This window comes from Eubalaena glacialis, chromosome 18, assembly GCF_028564815.1.
Source record: "Eubalaena glacialis isolate mEubGla1 chromosome 18, mEubGla1.1.hap2.+ XY, whole genome shotgun sequence".
Lineage (NCBI taxonomy): Eukaryota > Metazoa > Chordata > Mammalia > Artiodactyla > Balaenidae > Eubalaena > Eubalaena glacialis.
This window is the reverse complement of record NC_083733.1, coordinates 13,723,971-13,747,044: the sequence shown is the minus strand read 5'-3', so window position 1 is coordinate 13,747,044 and position 23,074 is coordinate 13,723,971. Positions and strand designations below refer to the sequence as shown.

General features: G+C 58.3%; 1 protein-coding gene across 3 annotated transcripts; it reads left to right on the top strand.

Annotated features, from left to right (window-relative positions):
- The first annotated feature begins 1,427 nt into the window (after positions 1 to 1,427).
- On the top strand, positions 1,428 to 21,120 carry MTSS2 (MTSS I-BAR domain containing 2). Of its 3 annotated transcripts, none has more exons than XM_061172319.1 (14): positions 1,428 to 1,636; positions 6,514 to 6,575; positions 6,664 to 6,737; positions 7,570 to 7,654; positions 7,743 to 7,834; positions 7,919 to 7,993; positions 9,313 to 9,470; positions 9,681 to 9,788; positions 10,741 to 10,838; positions 12,445 to 12,571; positions 18,359 to 18,433; positions 18,765 to 18,941; positions 19,109 to 19,274; positions 19,358 to 21,120. In XM_061172319.1, exons 1-14 carry the CDS (start codon positions 1,568 to 1,570, stop codon positions 20,137 to 20,139), a joined length of 2,148 nt encoding a protein of 715 aa, XP_061028302.1. In that variant the 5' UTR covers positions 1,428 to 1,567; the 3' UTR covers positions 20,140 to 21,120. The 3 variants fall into 3 exon arrangements, with proteins under 3 accessions (XP_061028302.1, XP_061028301.1, XP_061028303.1); XM_061172318.1 differs by having other exon boundaries at positions 12,349 to 12,571; XM_061172320.1 differs by lacking the exons at positions 1,428 to 1,636; positions 6,514 to 6,575; positions 6,664 to 6,737; ... (1 more) ...; positions 7,743 to 7,834; positions 7,919 to 7,993 and adding an exon at positions 8,445 to 8,564 and having other exon boundaries at positions 12,349 to 12,571.
- The last annotated feature ends 1,954 nt before the right edge of the window (positions 21,121 to 23,074 follow it).

The window sequence follows — 23,074 nt, the reverse complement described above, 5'->3', positions numbered from 1 at the left end:
CCAGGGGGCATGGGACATGTCCCCACTAGACAGATGAACTGAGTGAGCCTCAGGAGTTTCTGAATGAAGGGGCACACTGTAGAACATTCCAGGTCACTGGGGATGGAGGGGAAGGCCCAGACCAGCGCAGGGAGTTGGGCGGGGCAGGGGGTGGGCTTCCCACATCCCCACCCCTTGATTTGGCTAAATGAGCCTTAGCTCACCAAACCTATAAGCCAGAGTCCACCTGACCCCAGGCTTTGGGAAGCCTCGGATTGGCCTAATGATCTCCCAAGTGGCTCTTGTGGGTCCCTGGAATAGAAGAGAAGGATCTTGCGCGGGCTTTTCCCCAGAGCCCCAGCATAGGGCCGGGAGGGTGGGTTTCCCTGCCTGGAGTCTCCAGAACAGTTTGACAGACTGAACTCACCATGGCCAACGTACACACACATGCACCCTCATACATGGGTACCCTGGCATCAGAGACTGGGGACAGTGGCCCACCTCTGTTCTGCTGGTCCCACACGGCCCCAACCCGAGGATAGAGGTTGCTTGAGGACCAGTACACCACCACCCCCAAAGGCCCGGTCTGGGGCACCCCATGCAGGTGGCATCAGCACTGGCACTGCTTGGAAAAGGAGCCAGAGAACTTCTGGAGGAGGGTCCAAACCCTTCTGTGCCTGGGATAAAACGTTACAAGGCGGGCGGCCTCCAGGGCATCGTGCGCCCCTGCTGAGTGTGGTGTATCCCTCCCACGGGATGCGCCCCGAGGACCCCAGCCTGCCCCCCTCTTCTTAAAGCGCGGGAACACCCACCCCCACCCCCGACACACACACACACACACACACACACACACACACACACACACACACACACACACGCCAGAGACCAAAGGACCCCCAGCCTGCCCCCCTCTTCTTAAAGCGCGGGAACACCCACCCCCACCCCCGACACACACACACACACACACACACACACACACACACACACACACACACACACGCCAGAGACCAAAGGCTGGAGGGTGGTGGTGGTGGTGGGCGCCTTCCCGGAGCGGACACCCAACCACTGGTCCCACTCCCGCGGGCAAGCCGGGCAGCCCCGCCCCAGCGCCGCCCCCGAACCGCGGTGGCGCCTGCGCCTGCCGGGCCCTCTAGCCCGACCAGTTTGGCCGCGCCGGGGCTCGGATTTCAAAGCCTGGGCTCCATTCCTGGTGAATGGGCCGGAGCTCGCCCGGTCTTTCCCACAGAGCCCTCCCGCCACGGCCCTGCCCCTCCCCGCGGCCCTCCCCCCGCGCGTCCACGTGACGTCCAAGCCTCGGCGGCTCGGATTACGGACGCCGCTCCAGTCCCCGCGCCGAGGCTGCGCCGCCAACTGCCCGCGCCGCGCCCCCAGCGCCGCCCGCCAGCCCCGCTGCGACATGGCCCGCGCCGCCCCGCGGCGGCCCGCGATCCCCGAGCGCGGCGCGGCCGGCCGCTGAGCGCAGCCCGGAGGCTGCAGGCCCGACCCGGCCTCGGAGCGAAAGCCGCCGCGGCCCGGGTCCCCGCGCCCAGCCTGCGCCCCGCCGCCGCCGCTGCCGCCCGGCCCGAGCATGGAGACGGCGGAGAAGGAGTGCGGCGCCCTGGGAGGGCTCTTCCAGGCCATCGTCAACGACATGAAGGTAACGGGGCGCGGCGGGGCTGGCCGCCCTTCGGGCGCGCGGGTGTTTGTGCGGGTGCGTGCCCCCTCTGAGGACGCGTGGCGACGGGCAGCCGTGCCCCGCTGTGTCCGTGCGTCGCCGTGTCTGTTTGTCCTTGTCTGAGCGCGTCTGGCCTGCGACTGACGTGCGCCCGGGTCTCTGGGTGCCCGTCTTGGGGCGTGTGGCTGCTCGTGTGTCGGGGTGTCCGTGCGGTGCCCGGGGTCCAAGCCCCGGGTCGCCCGGGTCGCAGCGCCCCCTTGGGGACCCGACCCGAGCCTGCGCACAGGCGGGCTCCCCGCGCCCCAGACCCACAAACCATGAATGGGGTTTGGCTCCGGGAGCGACAACACGGCCCTTTAACGGGCCCGGGGTCTCTCCGGCCTCCGCCCCCTACCACCACCATCCCCCCCACTCCCCCGCCCACGACGGCCCGGGAGCCCAGACAATGCTGTCACCGCCAAAGCAGGGAAAAATAATAAAGCAGGGAACCGTTAACTCCTTCCCTGCCGGCCTCGGCCTCCGCACCCGCTGCCCGGGTCCCCCAAAACAAGCTCCAGGACTCCAAGGTCTCCACGATGAGCGTTCCTGCATCCCAAGGCTTCTGTTCCCACCTTGGGAGGAGGAGGGAGAAGGCTGGGTTGATGGAGCAACCCCAGGGAAGGGCTACTCTTGCTCCAGGCTGTCAGCTCCAACCCCGTCCCCATGATTGCCCAAGGTCAGGCTGCAGCGGGCCACCAATTCCTGGCCCACCGCTGGCTCACCAGGTGGGGAAACTGAGGCCTGGGAATGGCTCAAGGTCATTAAGGAGACTGCTGGACACTCCCTGACCTCACCCCTCACTGGTGGTCTAGGGAGTGAGGGGGATCCTCTCCCCCAAAGAGGCTAGGGTTTGGCAGGGCCGGCCCAGGCTGACTAGGCAGAGAGGAAGGGCAGCTCCGATGACAGGACGGGGGCCAGGAAGCAGCGTTTCTACCCTTCCCCTCTGGGGCAGGCCTGTGGGGCAGGGGAAGAGCAGGGGAGAGAACTGGGAACTCGTCAGACCCCCGCCCTCACAACCTATCTCACACTCCCAAGTACACAACATAGAATCCTACCGTGACGTCGCAGGCCCCGGGAGGACACACCACAGTGCACACCACAGGGCAGGCCCTTCGGGGGGCTCCCGGTCCTGCCAGGGGAACAGCCCCAGGGGCAGCTGCCAGATCTCTGCGCCCCCACCCCCACCCCCAAGAGAACTGGAGCCACCCTCACTGGGAACTACAGGGTTAGCAGCATGCACAGGTGCCACTCACTGCCCCCGTATAGGGTGCGCCCCTGAGAGCTCCGTCCCCTGCAACCCCACTCCACGCTTCTTCTGCCGGCCCCCAAAAGTCCTGGCCTCTCTCTGCCCTCAGCAGCCCCTCCTGCCCTGTGGACATCACAGCCCTGGCACTGGGTTTCCTTTCTGGGACCAAGCAGCCCAGACAACCCTCCCCCAACCATTCCCAGGGCTGGCAGAGGGGGGGACCTTCCCACACCCTCCTCCTTCTGGCATCCTCTCCACAAACACTGCAGAGAGCAGCAGCTTTTGCACAGAGCAGAGGGGCAGGACTGTCTCCCTCCCTCTCCAGGCAATTTGCAAGGAACTTTGGGATGAGATAGAAAGAAATGGGCCCAGATTGTAACAAGTGATTGAGGCAGGATTTTCTAACATGTGGAAGCAAACTGGGAGAGGTTTCACCTGTGGTGATGCCAAGTCCCGATATACCTATGACACATGCATGTGTTTGGGCCAGGGACAGAGCAGGGGACCGGGCCACCTGGAGGTCGATCATCTGGATTTGAGGGACAGCTTCTGGCTGTTTCCTTCGGTGGCCTGAGCCACAGAAGCAGCAGGGTTTCCGTAGAGGAACGTGGCCAGGTTGAGGAGACTGAGCTTACCTGTGAGGCCCCTCTACACAGGGTAAGCACGGCCACCGCACGGCCACCGCACGGCCACAGGCCCCACAACAGCACACCCTGGCCCTCCTGGAGGCCCAGACCCTGGCATGGGAGAGGCAGAGTAGGGGGAGGAGGACCTACACCTGGAGCCTGGGGGGCCTGGAGGAGGACAGTAGCTCAGGGATCGGGAGGGGGCCCTCGGGAGCTTTCCCTGCCTGCTGTGCCTCATTTAGCTCAGATGCCCATCGAATCCCAAAGAAGGGCAGGGACTTGCCCAAGATGACAGGGCTGGGTGTGGCACCCAGGGCTCTGCCTCAGCCCCAGGCCTCACCTTCAGCAGCACTGGCCCATCCAGAAAACAGGGTCATAATCTTTGCCTGCCCTCGAGAGTGGGGAGTGTCACCTGGACACATAGGCCCTGGCCAGGTGGGAGAGGCTCCTGGCAGAGAAGCAGGGGTCAAGTGTCTGCTCTGTCCGCCAGCATTAACCTAGCATTTACTGTGTGCCGGGCACTGTGCTAGTGCTTTCCATGCAGTCTCCATACTGACCCGCTGACATCGGTGCACTTCCCATCCTGACCTTACAGGTGAGCAGACAGGCTCAGAGAGGACACCCTGGCCCAAGGCCACCCAGAAAGCCCCCTCTCTGGCATTGCAGACTGAGTCGCTCCCCTGCACAGCCCAGGGCCCGGTCAGAGACAGTGCCCGGGGGCCAGGGACCTGGGGCCCAGCAGCCTCCATATCGGTCTCATCCCATCCACTTGAGCACCTCTAGTGAGCATGTAACCTCTCCCCTCCAGAGCAGCCCACTGCTCTGGGGGCAGAGCTGGGCGTCTCTCCCATCCATGTAGTTCCTGCCCCCTACCCACCCTTGATGCCCAGATATTCATCTCGCTGCATCCCGGAAGGTGGGAGGGGGGGAATCCCTGACGTGTAGTGACCAGTCAGACAAGGGATCAGATCCTGACCCTGGCACTCGATGGCCTTGGGCAAGCCGGTTAATCTCTCTGAGCCTCAGTTTCCTCATCTGTAGAATGGGGGTGACAACAGTATTCATTTCACAGGGTCATTGTAAGGATTCCATGGGATCACACAGTGCCTGGCCCACCGCACGCTCTTGATCAACAGTAGCAGTCCCTGTCACTAGTGATAACAACCCAGAGTCCTAGAACCTGACAGCCAGGGTGCGGCCTATGTGAGGGCACAGGTCCAGGTGAAGACTGAGGACACCCCTGGGGCCCTGGCTGCTTCGGCCCCTCAACCTCACCTCTGGGGTCCTCATGAGTTACCAGTGGGGGGTGGAGTCTCAGGTCCTTAGAGACCCAGGTGCTCCTGTCCATCTGCTGAGGAGGGACCGGGCCTGGCCTCCCCCATGCCCCATCCTGTCCCCTCTCCACCGGGAAAGCCAAGGCTGTGAGGGTCTGAGATGGAGCGATCCTGGCTGGGCAGAAGCGTCGGGGTGGGCCCCAGCCAGGGACTTTAATGGGGTAGGGACCTGTGTCTTCCCAGCTTCTCCCAGCCTGCTGCCCTCTGAGACTTCCCAGAGGCTGCTGGGGGTGCTTAGGTTTTCTGGGGGCCAGGACGGTGCCTCTGGACCCCTGGACCCACAGCATCATCCCTCCTCCCTGGAGGTCTTGGCAAGGCTTGGGGCTGAGGGTGTTGAGGTGAGGGAGGGCGCCAGGCCCTCAGGACTGTCAGGGGCGGCCTCCCAGGCTCCTTTACCCTGAGCCGTGCCATACGGAGACAGCCCACGGACAGCCTCCCCCTTCCCGCTCCAGCCTGTGTGAACTTCTCAAATATTTGCTTTCCCTGGCCACTGGTTGGGCTGGGCTGGGAGGGGAGGGAGTTTCTGAGGCTCCCAGAAGCTGCCCTGTCCTCCCCACCCCTGCAGGCTGGCCCTGTCCCTGGGGTTCCAGCCCGGCAAAGCCTCCCTCTGAGGCCCTGGGGACTGGGGTCTCTGCCTTCCCCCTTTCCACTGGAAAAGCCCCAGCTCCCAGCGTCCCATCCCACATGGAAGGGAAGGTCGGCAGCACTTTGGGGCTAGGGGCTTTGCCGGCCTGAGGCTCCCCTTCAAGGATCAAGTCTTCCACAGGGCCATTGGGCCAGGACCCAACAGCCATGGGAGGGCCCATTAGCCAGAAAAACCCCTTGATCTCACTGGACAACTTGATCACCAAGAGCCTGGTTTCCCTACTGGGAAACCCCCTCCCAACTCAGAACTTTGGGCCAGGCTGGGATAAAGGCCACACTGTGTCCCCAGGAGGGGAGGGGAGCCGGGGGTGGAGAAAGGTGTCTCTGTTGGCCGCACAAGGCCCCATTCAGCCTGGGGCCTGACTGTCCCAGGCAGGCTGGCCAGGCTCTGAAGCAGCCATAGCCTCCCCGGGCCTGGGAGCCACTTCTGCTGGCCCGGGATGGATGGATGGCCGGGCTGGCAGTTGCTTCCAGGGCACAGGGTGGGGGCCCCAGAGGCCCCAGTTTAGACCTGGCATGCCTTGAGCCCTGTGCACTGTGCCTCTGCCCCCATGCCTTGTGGACCATCCTGGGCTGTGTCCGGGGAACATAGTGCCCCTCATGTGGCTCAGCCCAGATCCCCTGCCAGGCCCCTCCCATCCCCGAGGAGACAGGACCTGCCATTCACTGTTTCCATCTCCGTTGAGGATGTGGGTCACCATTGCAGACAGTGGGCCAGAGTTCCTGACTGTCAGGAAGGGAGGAATGGGCAAAGGTGCCTGTTCCCAGGGCCAGGCCTTCTTCATGCCCCAGGTCTCTGTCCTTGGTCGCCTGTCCCCCTAGAGAGCCCAGGAGCCTTCCTCTCCGCAGGGGCAGGGCTGCTGTCTCAGAAACTGCCCAGAGTCTGGACCCAGGCATGTGGGGAGCCCAGCCCAGGTAGAGCCCTGCAGTCCTCATGGAGTCTCCCTTCCTCTCCCATCTCCTCTGCAGAGCTCCTACCCCATCTGGGAGGACTTCAACTCCAAGGCCACAAAGCTGCATTCCCAGCTGAGGTGAGGCTGCTGAGGGTGCCCCAGCTGGGGAGGGAATGGGTAGAAAAGACACCTCACCCACAGACCATCCCGCTGTCCATCTCCCCAGGACCACTGTGCTGGCTGCTGTGGCCTTCCTGGATGCCTTCCAGAAAGTGGCTGACATGGCCACCAACACCCGAGGTAGGGAGGGGGCATGGCTGGAGGTTGGGGATGCCCCAGGTTGGGCTTGGAAGCTGGAAGGGCTGAGTGGAATATGAACCGGGAAGAGGACAGCAGGCCCAGAGTCGGGACCTTGAGTTCTGCTTCCTAGTGGAATGGGCTTTTTGTGGAGAGAGTGAGCCTCTCGTCATTAGAGGCATGCAAGCAGGAGTGGGCGAAAGATGACAGGATGTTACAAAGGGGGGTTCCCTTCTCGCTTCTGGGTGGCTGGTTTGACCCCTCAGCCACAGTTGTTCATGCTTCCCTATGGTGAGTTTGACTGTGGCTTCTTCTTTTCCACCCCCTTCTGCCCTTCTGAGAGCACAGAGGGCAGGTGAACATTCCCTGTTGGCCTTGGCATCTCCTCTGCATTCTGGTCCGAGTAGCAGGGACCTGGGTCCCCTGCTCCTTCGGGTGGTGAGAACCAAGGCAGTGGGCATCTGGGCACACCTGGAGGGGGTTCCTGGTAGGGCAGGAGGGGATTTTGGTTGGATCTTTGGATGGTTTTTGGCGCCAGCCTCTCCTAGCTGGGGTGAAGGGCAGCTCCTGGCCCGACCAGCAGAGCAGCCGCAGCTGCAGGAGGCTGGCATAGCCAGGATGGGCAGGACCTTGGTCCCGTAAGGAGGACGGTCTTGGTAAATACTGAAAAGAGATCAAGTCGCCTGCTGGGGCCGGCAGGATTGCGTAAAGCTGGGGGGCGGGGCGCGGGGTGCCGGCTCGGCCTTCGCGGGCCGGTGCGCCCCCTCGTGGCCCGAGGCCGGGACTGCAGAAGCCCCGGCGGGCCCGTTCACACGCTGCGCGCTTGCCTTGCTAGGGGCCACGCGGGATATCGGCTCGGCGCTCACGCGCATGTGCATGCGCCACCGCAGCATCGAGACCAAGCTGCGGCAGTTCACCAAGTGAGTGGGCGCTGCGGTCGGGGAGCGGGGGGTGTCACGGGGAGACCTCCATGGTGGCCCTGACCCTCTTGCCCCCCCCCCCCCACAGTGCGCTCCTGGAGAGCCTCATCAACCCACTGCAGGAGCGCATCGAGGACTGGAAGAAGTCGGCCAACCAGCTGGACAAGGACCATGCAAAAGGTGGGTCTGGGGCTGGGCCGTGCTTCCCGCCCCCCACTGGGCGGAAACCCGCGTCACAGGGCTCCTTTCTCATCCCTTGCACAGAGTACAAACGAGCCAGGCATGAGATCAAGAAAAAATCTTCAGACACGCTGAAGCTGCAGAAGAAAGCACGCAAAGGTAGAGCCCAGAGCTGGCCCACAGAGGCACAGCCCCAGGGGGCCCCGCTCTGTATCCCCTGCCGCCCTGTGGGGCGCCCCAGGGCATCATCCTGGCCTGAGGGGCCCTATCCCGCACACAGGACCCTCCAACCTGTTGGGTGGGGCAGAGGGAGCACCTTGCACCCCAGACCCGACCCAGGACCTCCCCTCCTAGGGAGGCAGCAGGAGGCCCAACAGGCCCAGGCACCCCCAAACCCCACCCCCGCACCCCCAGGAGTGGCTCTGTCCATCCGGCTGTCTTTCACACATTCTTTCTTTCTCTGTCTCTCCTCTCCTCTCCTCTCCTCGTCCCAATCCTTCCTGTAGAGCTACTTGGTAAGTCAGATGTCCATTCCTCCAGCTGCTCCTCCCGTCCTTGTCGTCCTTGTTGCATTTGTCTGTCTCCCCCAGCTCAGGGCCATTGGAAGGAGCCTCTCCAGGCCAAGGAAGAGCGAGGAAGGCGGTCGGTCCAGCGAGGGAGGGGCCTGGGGCACAGTCCCCTTGGGGCCCCTGGGGCCCCTGGCCAGGGATGAGTCCGGGGCCACTGCTGGGTCAGTCTGCCAGGCCAAGAGGGGTTGGACCGGGCAGGGTGGGGACACAGGCCCTGGCTGCCCCGCCCCCGCCAGGCCCTCCCAGAGTCCTTACCTCTTGCCTCCCCACTTCCCATCTCGCTGTCTCCTTTACATCATCTTCTCGCCTCTCCCTGTCTCTCTCGCCGCTTCTTGGTGTCGCTGTTGGTGTCCTTGTGCATCATTCCCCGAGCTGAGTGGGGACCCACATGGAGGCACCCCGTTCCCTGTCCCCTGGGCCCAGCCCCTAGCCCTCTTGGCCCCTACACCCCCTCGTGGCCTGGCCTACAGCTGCGCCCCCATGCTCTACTTTGTCCTACTTCCCTTCCTCCTCCCTGTGCCCTGGGACGTGAGGGGCCACCATCCCACGGGCAGTGAGGGTATCCTGGGGGGTGGAAGTCTCAGCTCTTGTGGAGGTTGCCACTGGGCTCTCCTGAGCACAGCTGCTCCAAGGGCGGCCCTGCGGCTGCCCAGGGCTCTGCTCACCCCAGGACCTGGGTGGCTTCGCAGCTTTGGTGTCTTTCCTGTGTGTTTGTTTGTCTGTCCTCTCTGTCTGCTCTGGGGACCAGCCCTTCCACAAGCCCCAGCGTCCCAACTGCCCTCCCCAGTCCCCTGGCCCCCACGGCAGTGCCCAGCCCCACGGCCAGGGACACCACCACGGGGTCTGAGCTGTGGATGCAGTGGGCCGGGCCAGCATCCCCAGCGTGGCCTCTCCTCCCAACCCCTCCAGGGAAAGGAGACTTGCAGCCCCAGCTGGACAGTGCCCTGCAGGACGTGAACGACATGTACCTGCTGCTGGAGGAGACGGAGAAGCAGGCGGTGCGCCGGGCCCTGATTGAGGAGCGTGGCCGCTTCTGCACCTTCATCACCTTCCTGCAGCCTGTGGTGGTGGGTTCCTCGGGGATAGAGAGGCGTTCTGAGCGTCTCCACCATTGGGCTGGTTGAGGGGTTCCCAAGAACCATGATTTGGGAGCCTCAATCAGCCCGAGCAGTGTTGGTTGATGGGAAGGGGTGAGGGAGGGGAGACCCGGTGTGGCCTGCTCCTCCAGGGTGCGTGGGCAGGGGCGGGGCCAAGAGGCTGACTCACTGCTCCATCAGAACGGCGAGCTGACCATGCTGGGAGAGATCACCCACCTGCAGGGCATCATTGATGACCTGGTGGTGCTGACCGCGGAGCCACACAAGCTGCCCCCAGCCAGCGAGCAGGTGCGGCCAGCCCTGGGGACAGGACAGGGAAGGGGAGGGCTTGCCCTTGGTTGGGGATGATAAAGGAGAAAAGGGGACAGCATTTGGGGGAAGCAGCTGGACACAGAGGACCACCTTCTGTGGGGATCTAGGAGCATCTGCCCAGGTGAGGGGTGGTGTGCCCAGGACCCAATGGGGGCCTTACATCGAGAGCAGACGGGTGGAAGTCCCAGATCCGCAGGATCCCCCTGAGCAAGCAAGACCTGATGATGCCTACCTGCCGTCCACACCCAGACGCGTCAGCTCCCCTAGACCCAGACACTCCTGCCCCCACGTGCCGCCCTGCCCACTTCACCTCACCACCGTGCTCCCATTGCACTAGGGTCAGCCCTACTTGACAGCGCCGTGGCGTTGCTCTCACTAGGCGCTTACTGTGTGCCCAGCCCACACGGAGCACTTCCCATGGGTCACTTCATTCATTCACCCCAGTGGCCCTCTAAAATAGGAATGATTGGCTGCATTTCACAGGAGAAACCCAGGAGAGACCCAGGAACTTGCCCGAGAGCAGAGCAGAGAGCAGAGCCAGGATTTGAACCCCGTGGGGTCCTTCATGGTCACTCTGGCCTGGCTCCTCTGCCAGCGACAGTGAGTCCTCAGGACCACCAGGTTCTCCCATGTCCTGGCCTGCGCAGCTTCCCTGAGAAGCAGAGCGGGCAGAATCTCCCCAGGCATTCCCCCCAAGCCCTCTGGCAGCCCTGCTTCCTGCCCCTGAGTGAGGAGCTTATGTTAGGAAAAGGCTGGGGGGCAGGGGGCTTCAGACTCCCAGGGATCGCCTTTGGGGCCCGGTTCTCAATTGGGAAGACAGCAGGGGGCCTCTGGCCCTACTAGCCCTCGGAGGGGAGGCCCAGGAAAATGATGAGGCTTTCTGCAGGGCAGGGCTGCTTCCAGTGACCCCATCCATGTCCCCATCCAGGTGATCAAAGACTTGAAGGGCTCAGACTACAGCTGGTCCTACCAGACCCCACCCTCATCGCCCAGCAGCTCCAGCTCCCGGAAGTCCAGTATGTGCAGGTCAGTGGGGGGCTGCAGGGAGGGGCAGGGGTACTGCAGCAAGGAATCGGGAAGGTCCCACCAAAACTGCATCAAGAATAGCTTCAGGGCCCCAGAATTCACACAACTCCTACGTCGTCAAGGAATCTGCAAGCACAGGGGAAACTCTACTCTCGTCGCAAGACTGCTGGTAGTGCAGGCGTGTGCTGGGGGCGGGCGGAGGGGCAGCAGCTTCGTTTACGGAGCAATAAGTATGCACCAGGCGCCGTGCTAAATGCTTTATGCATTTTCTTCATTGAATCCTAACACCACCGTATCAGGTATGGTGTTGTCTCCATTTCACAGAAGGGGAAGCTGAGGTACAGAATCCCAGTATTTAACCACTAGACTCTGCCAGGCTCAACACAGTGCTGGGGCAATAGTAAGAATCTAAGATGGGGAGGGCTGTGGAGGCTTTGGGGAACATGTGCTGAGGCTACAGGCTTATTACCTTATGGACACTGCAGCCTGGCTGGTTCCTGAGAGCTGGTGCCTGGGCAGCTGCCACAGGCCCGAACCTCAGCCTAAGCTGGGCCCCGAGGTCTTGCAGAGCCAGGGAGAGGCCAAAGGTCTTGCTCAATCACCGGTCAGGCTCAGGATCAGGAGCACTTCCTGGGTGGGATTTGGAGAGCTATTTAAGATTCAAGGCTCCTCGGCGGGAGGGCAGTGAGCATAGCACGAGTTACTGGCGGGGAGACCCCTCTGTGCCAGGCACCCTTTCCCCAGATCCACCTTGGCTGGGCAACCAGGGCATGGGCGGTAAGCCAGGCACAGCAGTCAGCTGCTCCTGCAGGGAGAGGAGGGTCCACGTCAACTGGCGGCTCTTCAGACCCCGGGTGGGTGACTGGCACAGGAGGGGAGGGTTGATTACAGGGGACACCCATGACCAAGGGTGGAGGCTGGGGACCTTCCCGGTCATGCTCAGGAGGAAGGCGACCTTCATTGCCAGGAACGTTGCCCAGGGATGAAATGGTTGCATAGAGGATATGAACTACAGAGGGCTGGACACCCTTCAGTGGGTGGAAAGGATGAGGGCAATGGTGAGTCCAAGACCCACAGAGACCGTCACCACGCACTAGACGTTCAGTTAGGATTTGATGGCAAACATCAGACTTTGAGAAGACAGTCATGATCAGACTTATGTCTGGTTGTAGCCTAACTGGGAAACTCTTTGATGCTGGGTGACTCCGTTTCCTCCTTGTTAACCTAAGGTCTACTGTTCTTGATGGCAGAGTAGGAGGTAGCGCTGGGGTGCTCCGGGGCAGGCGCTGGGCCAGCTCTTCAGTGTGGTCCCCTGCCCAGGCCCCACCCTGTCCCACAGTCCTGGAACTCAGCTCCTCTGTGGCACTTTGGTCTCAGGACCTTGTAGTCTGACATTGTCTTTTCCTTCCTTTGCCCCTCACCTCTCTCCCCCGCCCTCGTCTGTCGCCCTTCCACACACACCCCTGTGTCTCCCTGTCTGGCTGCTGTGCGACCCCCTTCCCTCCCCCAGCGCCCCCAGCAGCAGTAGCAGTGCCAAGGGTGGCGGAGCCCCGTGGCCTGGGGGTGCCCAAACATACTCACCCGGTTCCACCTGTCGCTACCGCAGCCTGGCACAGCCGGCCACCGCCAGCGCCCGCCTCTCCAGCGTCTCCTCCCACGACTCTGGCTTCATCTCCCAGGATGCCACCTACTCCAAGCCCCCCTCGCCCATGCCTTCAGACATCACCAGCCAGGTGAGGGGGCATCTGCCGAACCACCCGGGGTGGGGTGCAGTGGCCTCATGCCAGCCTCAGGCTATCCACGTCAGGGGCCACCTATAGCTGTTGAGACTAGCCCTGGAGGTCCCCAGGGCCACCACATTGAGGACCAACTTGAACTCACTGCCTCAAGGCTAAGGAGAGTTGGAAGGTCTTGGAGCAGCTTCCAGCTCTGGCACCTTGTGACCCTCCCCCTGCATAGCCTGGCTGTGATGGAGTGGCTGGCCCTAGGAGGCACCCCCAGGAGCCCCAGGATCTGCAGACATCCTCCCCCTTCTCCACACTTTGGCCAGCGCATTCTGAACACAGAGACTGGCCCAAGAATCTCTTCAGATGTAGGCTCAGATCCTGCAGCCTCAGTGAGATGGTAACAGAGGAACTACAGCAGAAGACAGAGGGAGGTCAGGCCACATGCCCAGGGTGCTGTCCTTCCCCATCATGGCGAGTGCCTCCATTTGAGCTCAGCATTCTCTCTTTTCCTGCTCTCTTGCCCAAGGATGTCCCCACTGCATTGCCAGTCTCCCCTCTTCTGCTGGCTCATTTCTGTCAGTACACAAACACGTGCTCTAGTATCATCCATCTTAAAAGCCCTCCCTTCCTCCATGTTCTCCTCCAGCCACCTAGTCTCTCCTTCACAGCAAAACTTCTCAAAAGACTTGTCCACACTGACCACCTCTACCTCATTCCCCATTCACTCCTGTCTGCTTTACCTATCAGTAATTGAAAAGCTGGAATTGTTCATTTCTCCCATATAGTTCTATCCGTTTGCTTTATATATTTTGAGACTATTTTATTAGGTGCATACAACTTTAAAATGTTAACTCTTCTTAGTGAATTGAATCTCCTAACGTGATGTAGTTGATCTTCTGTTACTTATATGTTTTCTAGCTTAAAGTCTGTTTTGATATTAACTACAGCTCCTTCAGCTTTATTTTGCTCAATATTTATGGTATCATTTTCTGTCTCTTAGCTTTTAAGCTCACTATGTCCTTATGTTTTAGATGAGTCTCTTATAAACAGCATATGCCTAGATTTTCTTTTCTTATCCAATCTGACAATCTCTTAATTGACATTTTTAGTCCATTCACATTTATTATGATTACTGGCATATTTAGACTTCTGTCTTACTTTTTTCTTTCTATCCATTCTGCTTTTTCTGTGCTGCTTTTGTCTCTTCTCTTGCTTTTTGTTTTTTCCTTTCCCCATTATTTTCCTTCTACTGGATTTTAAGTTATACTTCTTATTTCATTTCTTTCACAGGTTACCTTGAAATTTTACCATGCATCCGTAGCAAAGTCACAGCCCCACCTCCTGAATAATTCAAGGACCTTAACGTATATTTTAACTTCAGTCACCCACTCCCTCCCCTTATAAGCTATATATATCTCTTTAATCATCCCCATGATATTTTTTTTCCTTAATTTTATCATTATTTTATACATACAGTATCTGTTTAGACTTACCCATATGTGTTTACACTTTTTTTGTTCATTTTTTCCTTGTATCCCATCTTCCTTCTAAGGTCACTTTCCTTCTTTCTGAAGTAAAATACGTCCTTTAGAAGTTCTTTTAGAATGTGTCTGTAGTAGTAAACTCTGTTTTTGTTTATCTGTAAACATGCTTTATATTTTTCCTCTTTCTTGAAAGTTAGTTTTGCCAGGGATGCAATTCTGGGGTGACAGTTACTCTGTTTCCACATTTTGAAGATATATTCCCCCTGTGTTCTGGCTTCTGTGGCTGGTTGTAACGTCTGCAGTCAGTCACTGTTGTGCCTTTGTGAATGATCTGACTTCTCTCTCTGGCCACTTTAGTTTTTCTACAATGTATCTAATTGTGGATTTGTTTTTGTTTAACCTCACTTGGTGTGTTTGTGTTTCTCTATCTCTGTATTCATGTTTTTCATTTGTTCTAGGAATTTTCAACCATTATCTCTCTTTTTTTTTTTTATAAATTTATTTATTTTTGTCTGAGTTGGGTCTTTGTTGCTGCGCGCAGGCTTTCTCTAGTTGCGGTGAGTGGGGGCTACTCTTCATTGTGGTGTGTAGGCTTCTCATTGCAATGGCTTCTCTTGTGGCGGAGCACGGGCTCTAGACATGCAGGCTTCTGTAGTTGTGGCTTGCGGGCTCTAGAGCGCAGGCTTAGCAGTTGTGGCGCACGGGCTTAGTTGCTCCGCGGCATGTGGGATCTTCCTGGACCAGGGCTCAAACCCATGTTCCCTGCATTGGCAGGCAGGTTCTTAACAACTCCGCCACCAGGGAAGCCCGTCAACCATTATCTCTTTATTCTTACTTTCATTTGTGTGTTTCTTCACTCTCATATTTCCCATCTCTTTGTTTCTCTGGATAATTTCTTCAGGTCCATCTTCCAATGTACTTTTTCTCTATTTTATAGCTATTTAACTTATCCATTAAGGGTTTGGTTTTTTTTAATTTTGAAATAATTTTAGCCTTGTAGAAAATCTGTAAAAAGAGTGCAGAGTTCCCACCCACCCTCCCCACAGTCTCCCCGGATGTTAACATCTCATGTAACTACCAAACAATTTTCAAAACCAGGAAATTAACACAGGCACAATACTGTTAACTAGTCAACAGACTCTTTTCACATTTTGCCAGCTTTCTCACTAACGTCCTTTTCCTGGTCCAGGATCCAGCACAGGACCCTACCTTGCATTTTATTATTGTGTCTCTTTAGGCTTCTCCGGTCTATAATGGCTCCTCAGTCCCTCTTAAATGACATTTGAATACTGGTCATGTATTTTGTAGAATATCCCTCATCTTGAGTGTCTCTGATGTCTTCCTGTAATTAAATGGGCAGGAAGAGCACAGCAGTGGTTTACTGCCATTCCACCTCCTCACCAGACCTTGGTATCCTTTTCATTTGAGCCATTCTGGTAGGTGTTATATCATAGTGCCCTATGTTTTTAATTTGTATTTCCCTGATGACTAATGAGGTTGAACACCTTTTCATACTTTTAAAGGCCATTTGGATATCCTCTTTTTGTGAAGGACCTATTCAGATCTTTTGCTTGTTTTTCTCTCCTAGGTTGTCTGTCTTTTTCTTGTTGATTTGTAAAACTTCTTATATATTGTGGATACAAGTCTTTTCATCTGATAATCTTCTCTGATTCTGTGGGTTGCTGTTTTACTCCCTTAATGGGGTCTTTTAATGACCTAAAGTTCTTAATTTTAATGTGTCCAATTTATCCATTTTTTTTCAATTGTTATTGCTTTTTCTGTCCTGTTTGAGGTATTTTTGTGTACTCCAAGGTCACAAAGATGTTTTCCTCCAAAAAAAGCCTTTTTGTTTTACCTTTTCTTCATTTAGATCTGCAGCTCATCTGGAATTGATTTTGTGTGTGTGTGTGTGTGTGTGTGTGTGGTGAGGTAGAGGTCATTTTTTCCATATGAATATCTAATTGACAATTTTTTGAAAATACCATCTTTTCCTCCACTGCACTGTAGTGTGTTACCTTTGTCATAAAACGGGTGTCTGTGAATGCATAGCTGTTTCTGGAGTTTGTATTCTATTCCACTGGTTGATTTGTCTGTTCTTGTACCAGTACCACACCATCTTAATTATTAATAGCTTTGTAAAAAATCTTGATATCTGGTAATAAAAGTCCTCCAGCTTTGATATTCTTCAATATTACCTTGTCTATTTTTGGCCCTTTGCATTTCCTTATAAATTTTAATATCAGCTTGTCAGTTTCCACTAAAAAAAACCCCAAAAAACCCCAAAAACAACCCCTGGGATTCTGACTGGGATTACATATGTCTCTCCATTTATTATGGCTTTACCTTCTCTCAATAATATTTTGCAGTTTTCATGTGAGGATCTTGCACATCTACTGGATTTTTTGCCCTGGGTATTTGATGTTTATTGATGCTATTTTAAATTATTTTGGCTTTTTCAGAGTCTTTTACTTGTTTTTTAGCTGCTGATATTTAGAAATTTGATTTTTTTTCTATGTTGATCTTGTATCCAGTAACCTCGCTAAAAACACATATTAGTTCTTTTGAATATTCTATAATACATACACAGCCATGTCTTTTACAAACAACCATTTTCTTCTTTTCCAATCCTTTTGCTTTTTACTTCTTTTTCATGCTTTATTGCACTGCTAGAACTTCCAGTGCTAAATAGAAATGGTGATAGTGGGCAACCTTATCTTTTTCCAACCTCAGAAAGAAAAGTATTGATATTTTTGTAGATAACTCTTTATCAGATTAAGGAAGTTCCTTTCTATTGCTAGTCTAAGTGTTTTGTTTTCCATGAATGGGTGTTGAATTTTTCCGTTGAGTTTTCCAAATACTTTTTTCCTTTTATTTTTTATTTTTGTCTTAACAATTATATTGGTAAAATTCTAAATGTGTTTATTATTTCCTCCAAATCCTTACCTATAGAGTTTAGTTCCTTTTATTTTAGTCATCTTGGCTCATCATAAACTATTAAAAAGATCTGGGAGTCTAAACCAGGATGATTTAGAGAATCTTACTTGGCTGGTACAGGATCTGGAGAGGTGCTACTGATTAGTTCCCTTCCAGGTTTAATTTGGGTCATCAACAGGGTGAGCTCTCCACCTTGCCATTTGCCCAGTCTCTCAACCACAGTGCTGAAGCCAGCCTCTGCCCTGGGGACCCTCATGGTCCTGTTTCTGCCCTTGCTTCTTTTTTCTTCATTCCTTGTTGTTGTTGTTCTTTTGTTATTTATGTATTTATTTATTTGGCTGTGCCGGGTCTTAGTTGCGGCATGCATGTGGGATCTAGTTCCCTGACCAGGGATTGAACCCAGGCCCCCTGCATTGGGAGCGTGGAGACTTAACCACTGGATCACCGGGGAGGTCCCTCTTTGTTGTTTTGAGTTGGGGGGCCTCCCGGGGCACCTAGTTCCTGCCACTATCCACAGCAGGAGCCTCCTGGGCACCCTCGGTCCTGTCCTCAGTGGGCTTCTGCCCCACCATTCTGTGAAACAGTTCTGGAGGTCTGCACAGACACCCCTCCGCCTCATCTGCACGGACCCCCAGCAGCCGAGCACAACTGACCCTCCCTCCTTTGCACGTCAGGTTCTTCCCCTGATTCTGTGACATCACCTGCTCGTGGTCTTCCTCCACACCACCAGCAGCTCCTGTCACTCTTCTTCGCTGGGCCATCCTCTTCTTCCAAAGCACTGAATGTCGGCCTGACATCCTTGAACCTTTTCTCTAACCACCCTCATCCTGACTGCCTGGTGACCTTATTCTGTCCGACGGCTGCTGGATTTGTGGTTCCAAACCTGACTTCTCCCTGAACTCCAGACTGTAAATACAATTGCCTGCATTGCATCTGGGCATAGATACCTAACAGGCAGCTCAGCTTAACATGTATAGGATGGAACTCTGGACTCCATTCCTCCCCCAGGCTTGCCCTTCTGAGAAAACAGTGGCACATCAACCCGGCAGTTCAAGCCAGCACCCCGCTGCCATCCTTAGTATAGCTCTTTCCCTGCCCACCACATCCAGGCCATCAGCAGCCAGTCCTCTTGTTAATCCTCAAAGTGTGTGGTTATCGGGCTGGGCTGGGGGGCAGGTCATTGCCCATGGCGTGCACTCTGGGTGCTGCCTTCCACTGCATACGCTCACGGCCGTGGCCGTGGCCCTGGAGGGCGTGGGGTGGGGATTGCTGAGTCAGCAGGCCCCGCTGCATGCCAGCGCTGTGACCAGATCTGTTCTCTCCTCTCGTCCTGCCTCCCCACCCATCCGCCTGCCTGCTCGCCTCTGCGTGGCAGAAGTCCTCCAGCTCAGCGTCCTCCGAGGCCTCGGAAACCTGCCAGTCCGTCAGCGAGTGCAGCTCCCCTACCACGGTCAGTGCTTCCCACCCGCAGCGGGACACAGGGAGGGCCCAGGTTCAACCAGAGGGGCGCGCACGAAGCACTTACTCCCCGCGAGACAGGCCTCCTGGGCACCACCTGCAGCCACTCCCCACACGCTCACATCTTTCCCTTCTGGGCCCTGCCCCTGGGCCTGGCAGGACTGGGGTGTCACAGCACCCTCCGTGCTCTGTCCTTGGCCATGGTTGTGAGCCTGCGGCCCCATGTGGGTCTGGAAACCCTGAACCTCAACAACAGTGAGGGCCCCCTTGGCCATGAGCAGCAGGACCAAGGGTCCCCCTGACCCGCCTGCCGTGCCCTGCAGGACTGGGCCAAGGCCGGCCCCCACGAGCAGCCCTCAGGCACCACCCTGCAGCGGAGGAAGGACCGAGTGGAGCTCCTCCGAGACACAGAGCCAGGCCCGGCTAGCGGGGGCACCCTGGGCCCCAGTGGAGAGGAGGCCCCGCGACCCCGCATGTCCCCTGCCACCATCGCAGCCAAGGTAAGCGGCAACTCCCTGGGCAGCCCAACCAGGGCCCCACCTTCACTCCTAGGTCAGCTCCAGGAGGCCAGGCAAGTGGTCGCAGGGCCAGCTGAGGGCTGCCTGAGGTCCGGGCTGAGGGGGGAAGCGGGGAGCAAGGCTTCAGCCTGCAGTCTTACCACCTCCAGCACGGTGAGGAGGTGTCCCCCGCGGCCAGTGACCTGGCCATGGTGCTGACCCGCGGCCTGAGCCTGGAGCACCAGAAGAGCAGCCGGGACTCCCTGCAGTACTCGAGCGGCTACAGCACGCAGACCACCACGCCCTCCTGCTCCGAGGACACCATCCCCTCCCAAGGTAGGCCCCGGAGGCTGGGGGCGGGCGGCTGGGCCTTCCCAGGCCCCCAGGGCCCCAGGCCCACCGCATCCCGTGCCCCCCAGGCTCCGACTACGACTGCTACTCAGTGAACGGGGACGCAGACGGGGAAGGCCCACCCGAGTTCGACAAGTCGTCCACCATCCCTCGCAACAGCAACATCGCCCAGAACTACCGCCGCCTGATCCAGACCAAGCGCCCGGCCTCCACTGCGGGGCTGCCCACCGCCGGGCTGCCCACCACCTCGGGCGCACCCCCTGGCGTGGCCACCATCCGCCGCACGCCCTCCACCAAGCCCGCCGTGCGCCGCACCCTCTCCAGCGCCGGCCCCATCCCCATCCGGCCGCCCATCGTCCCCGTGAAGACGCCCACAGTGCCCGACTCCCCCGGCTACGTGGGGCCCACGCGGGCGGGCAGCGAGGAGTGCGTCTTCTACACCGACGAGGCCGCCTCGCCCCTGGCCCCGGACCTGGCCAGGGCCTCCCCGAAGAGGCTCAGCCTGCCCAACACAGCCTGGGGCAGCCCGTCCCCCGAGGCCGCCAGCTACCCGGGGCCGGGGGCCGGGCTGGCGGCCGAGGACGACGAGGCGCAGCAGCAGCAGCTGGCCGCCAACCGGCACAGCCTGGTGGAGAAGCTCGGGGAGCTGGTGGCCGGCGCCCATGCCCTGGGTGAGGGCCAGTTCCCCTTCCCCACTGCCCTGTCGGCCACCCCCGTGGAGGAGACTCCCACCCCGCCCCCCGCTGCCACCAGCGACCCCCCGGCTGAAGACATGCTGGTGGCCATCCGGCGCGGGGTGCGGCTCCGCAGGACCGTCACCAATGACAGGTCGGCGCCCCGCATCTTGTGATCCCACCCTCTGGCCCGGGCGAGGCAGGTGGCCTGGTCGGTGGGCAGCGGCCACTCAGAGCAAAGGCACAGTCAGGAGAGAGCAGAGTCAGGCAAGCTTTTTTTTTTTTTTTTTTTAAAGTCATACGAGGCAAAGCCACTTTATTGGAAAGAGACACCCATCTTGGATTTCAAGGTTTAAACAGGAAATGACTTAACAAACCTCGCCAGGACGGAGCCTGCGGGCCTGGAACTTGGATTTGGAGCCTGTTTCAACCTTTGCTTGCCTACTCTGTCCCTCCTCTTCCTCCTTTCGGGCCCTGCCTTTTCCTGGTGTGGGTGAGCCCCAGAGCCACGCTCCCCGCCCACAGCAGCGGGGCAGGGCCAGCCTCTCCCGGGTCCCACCAGCCTGGCTGGGCCCGCAGGGCCACCGCTTAGCTAGCCTGGCCCGGCTTCTCGCCATCTCCCCAGGGACGGTGGCCTCGGGCTCTTCCGGAATGCTAGCCCATCCCGCCCTGACTGAGCTCCCTCCTCCTCCCTCCTCCGTCGTCTCATCTCTCTGCCTCTCCAGGCTCCTCTCGGAGAGCAGCTGTGCAAGGGCCAGGGGCCCAACCGGCTAAGGTATCTGGTTTGCTGAGAAAGCGCTACGGGATGGCTGGCTGTTGGGGGGGTGGTGGGGAGGTTGCAGCTGGGAGCCCAGCCGCCGTCGCCGCCGCTGCCGTCGTCGTCGTCGTCGGGGAAGGGGGTCCAGGCCCAAGTCAAGCCTCTTGGGGAAGACATGCAGGGGACCTGCTTGGAGGAGGCTGGGGACCCTGAAGCAGCATCCCCTCCCCCCAGGGGCGGCTGGGGTTGGAGGCAGGGCGGGGCTGGGCAGCGGGGAAGGAGTCCAGAGGCTAGGGGGTCACCTGGCCAGTCCCCCAGGAGCTGCTTTCAGATGCCCGTCGCCATCATGGCGACCGACCCTGGTGACGGTTTCAGCCACCTCTGGGGATGGGGGCTGGAGCTGGGGGTGGGGGCAGGGGGGACGGGAGGGGGTTCTTTTATGAACACATAATAAAATGAGCTGACCAGACAAGGACTGCTTGTGGGGACAGGGTAGACGGTACAGGGTGTGTCCAAGAGTGCCTGAGGGACGGGGGTGCCCACACTGGCCGTTGGGCCTGTGGCAGGAGGAGGGCCTAAGGGCTCCAGAGGCCAGAGAGCAGCTCCTCTCCAGCGTCCGGAGCAAAGCTGCAGTGAGGTTGGAAAGGGCTGGGGGCTGGGCCTCCTGCCAGTCTGCTGCAGACCAAGGGGTGGGGGTGGGGGGGCAGTCGGGGGAGATTAGCTTTGACTCTCTTGTCAGAGGAGACGCCCTCCCAGGATGGTCCGGGCGGCGGGGAGCGAGGTGGCGAGTGCCCCCGCACCATGTTGCGCGCCAGCTCCAAGCAGGTAAAAGCACGTGTGCCAAGGGCGAGCGGAGGACTTCCTGCGGCCCCGCAAGGCAGCCGAGGGCGGCCAGGGCGGCAGGGTCACGGTCACGGGGCAGGGGCCCCTCCCGGGGTCAGGAGAGCTGGCTTTTCCTGGTCTGGATGGAGCCCGGGCTCCTCGTAGTTCTTGTGCCGGAAACGGGGGTCTAGGCACGGCAGCCAGGCGGGTGTGGGGAACCAAGGATGCCCCTGAGTGGATAGAGCCACGCGGGGTCCCCGAAAGCGGGTGGAGAACGGTACCTGTAAGTCGCTAGGTCGGAGAAAGGAGACTTGCTGAGCGCACCACACCTGGAGGAGGGCCGGGCGAGGAAGGAGCCGGGAGAGCAGGTGGCCTGTATTTGAGGGCTTGGGGCGGGGCTTACACTGCCCCTCGCCACAGGGTTTGCCCAGGTGGGCTGATTTAAGATGCAGGTTATGTGATGTGAGCAGGGTAAGGGGCAGTGGGGTGCGGGGTAGCTGAGTCCCCATGAGGAAGAGCTTGCCCCTGGGGAGGGGGGTGGCTTCGGAGACCCAGGGAGGGGGTGGGTGCGGCACAGCTGCCCCCCCCCACCCCGACCCATACTCCAGTGGCGCCCTTCCCCTCCAAGCCACCCCCCAGGGCTGTACATAACTCCTCCATCCCCTTGATCGCCTCTCATCCATTTAGTGACCACCTTGTAGGCCCACCCCTTTGGGATCCGAGCCAGCCATCCCGCATCACAAACTTTGGTTTGGGGGACTTCTTTACGTTTGTTTCATTTTTCTTTTTGTACAGAGAAATATTCTTTTCAAAAAGTGTCTTTTGACTGAAGTAACTTTTCTGGTGCTGTTGTTAACTTGTTCCTTTTTTTAATTTATTTCCCCACCCCAGGCACCCCCTCCTGGTTCCTACTCACTTTTTCTTCCCTCCACCACCCCCTCACCGCCCCCATCCCATCTGAACCATTTTGTTTCTTTTCTTTCTGTCCGTTTTTGGATAAATGATCCTCTCCTTCCCCCCCCCACCTGCAACCCACCCTCTCCTTGATTTAAATAGTCACTGCTACAAGTAACAAATGCACTGTGAAGATTCCAGTATTAATAAAGTTGTACTGTAATTAACACCCCTGCCTCCACCTGGCTTCCTCCACCCCCGCTCACCGGCCAGCACCCCAGCCCTTGCCCATCCCAGATCCCCGCTGGGGGCGGGGCTCCGTGATGGGGGGTTGGGGGGCAAGCAGGAGTCGCCAGGTCTCATGCCAGGACCCATGCCTTTGAATGCCTCAGCTCTGTCCCTGCTGGGGGCGGTCTTGGGGCTGCCAGATGGAGGGGGAGAGGGCAGTGGCCAGGATGCACTGTGGGAGATAAGCGCCCCCCACCCCCGCTCCCCCTCACAGTCAGGCTGGCTAAGGCTTCAGGGGCTGGGGCAGGGCTGGAAGGAACTCCGTCCTGCAAATATCTACCATTCCAGGGCCCTGGCTAAGGCCCTGACCATTCCAAATCTGAATCCTCAGACCGAGGCCCCAGGGCCAG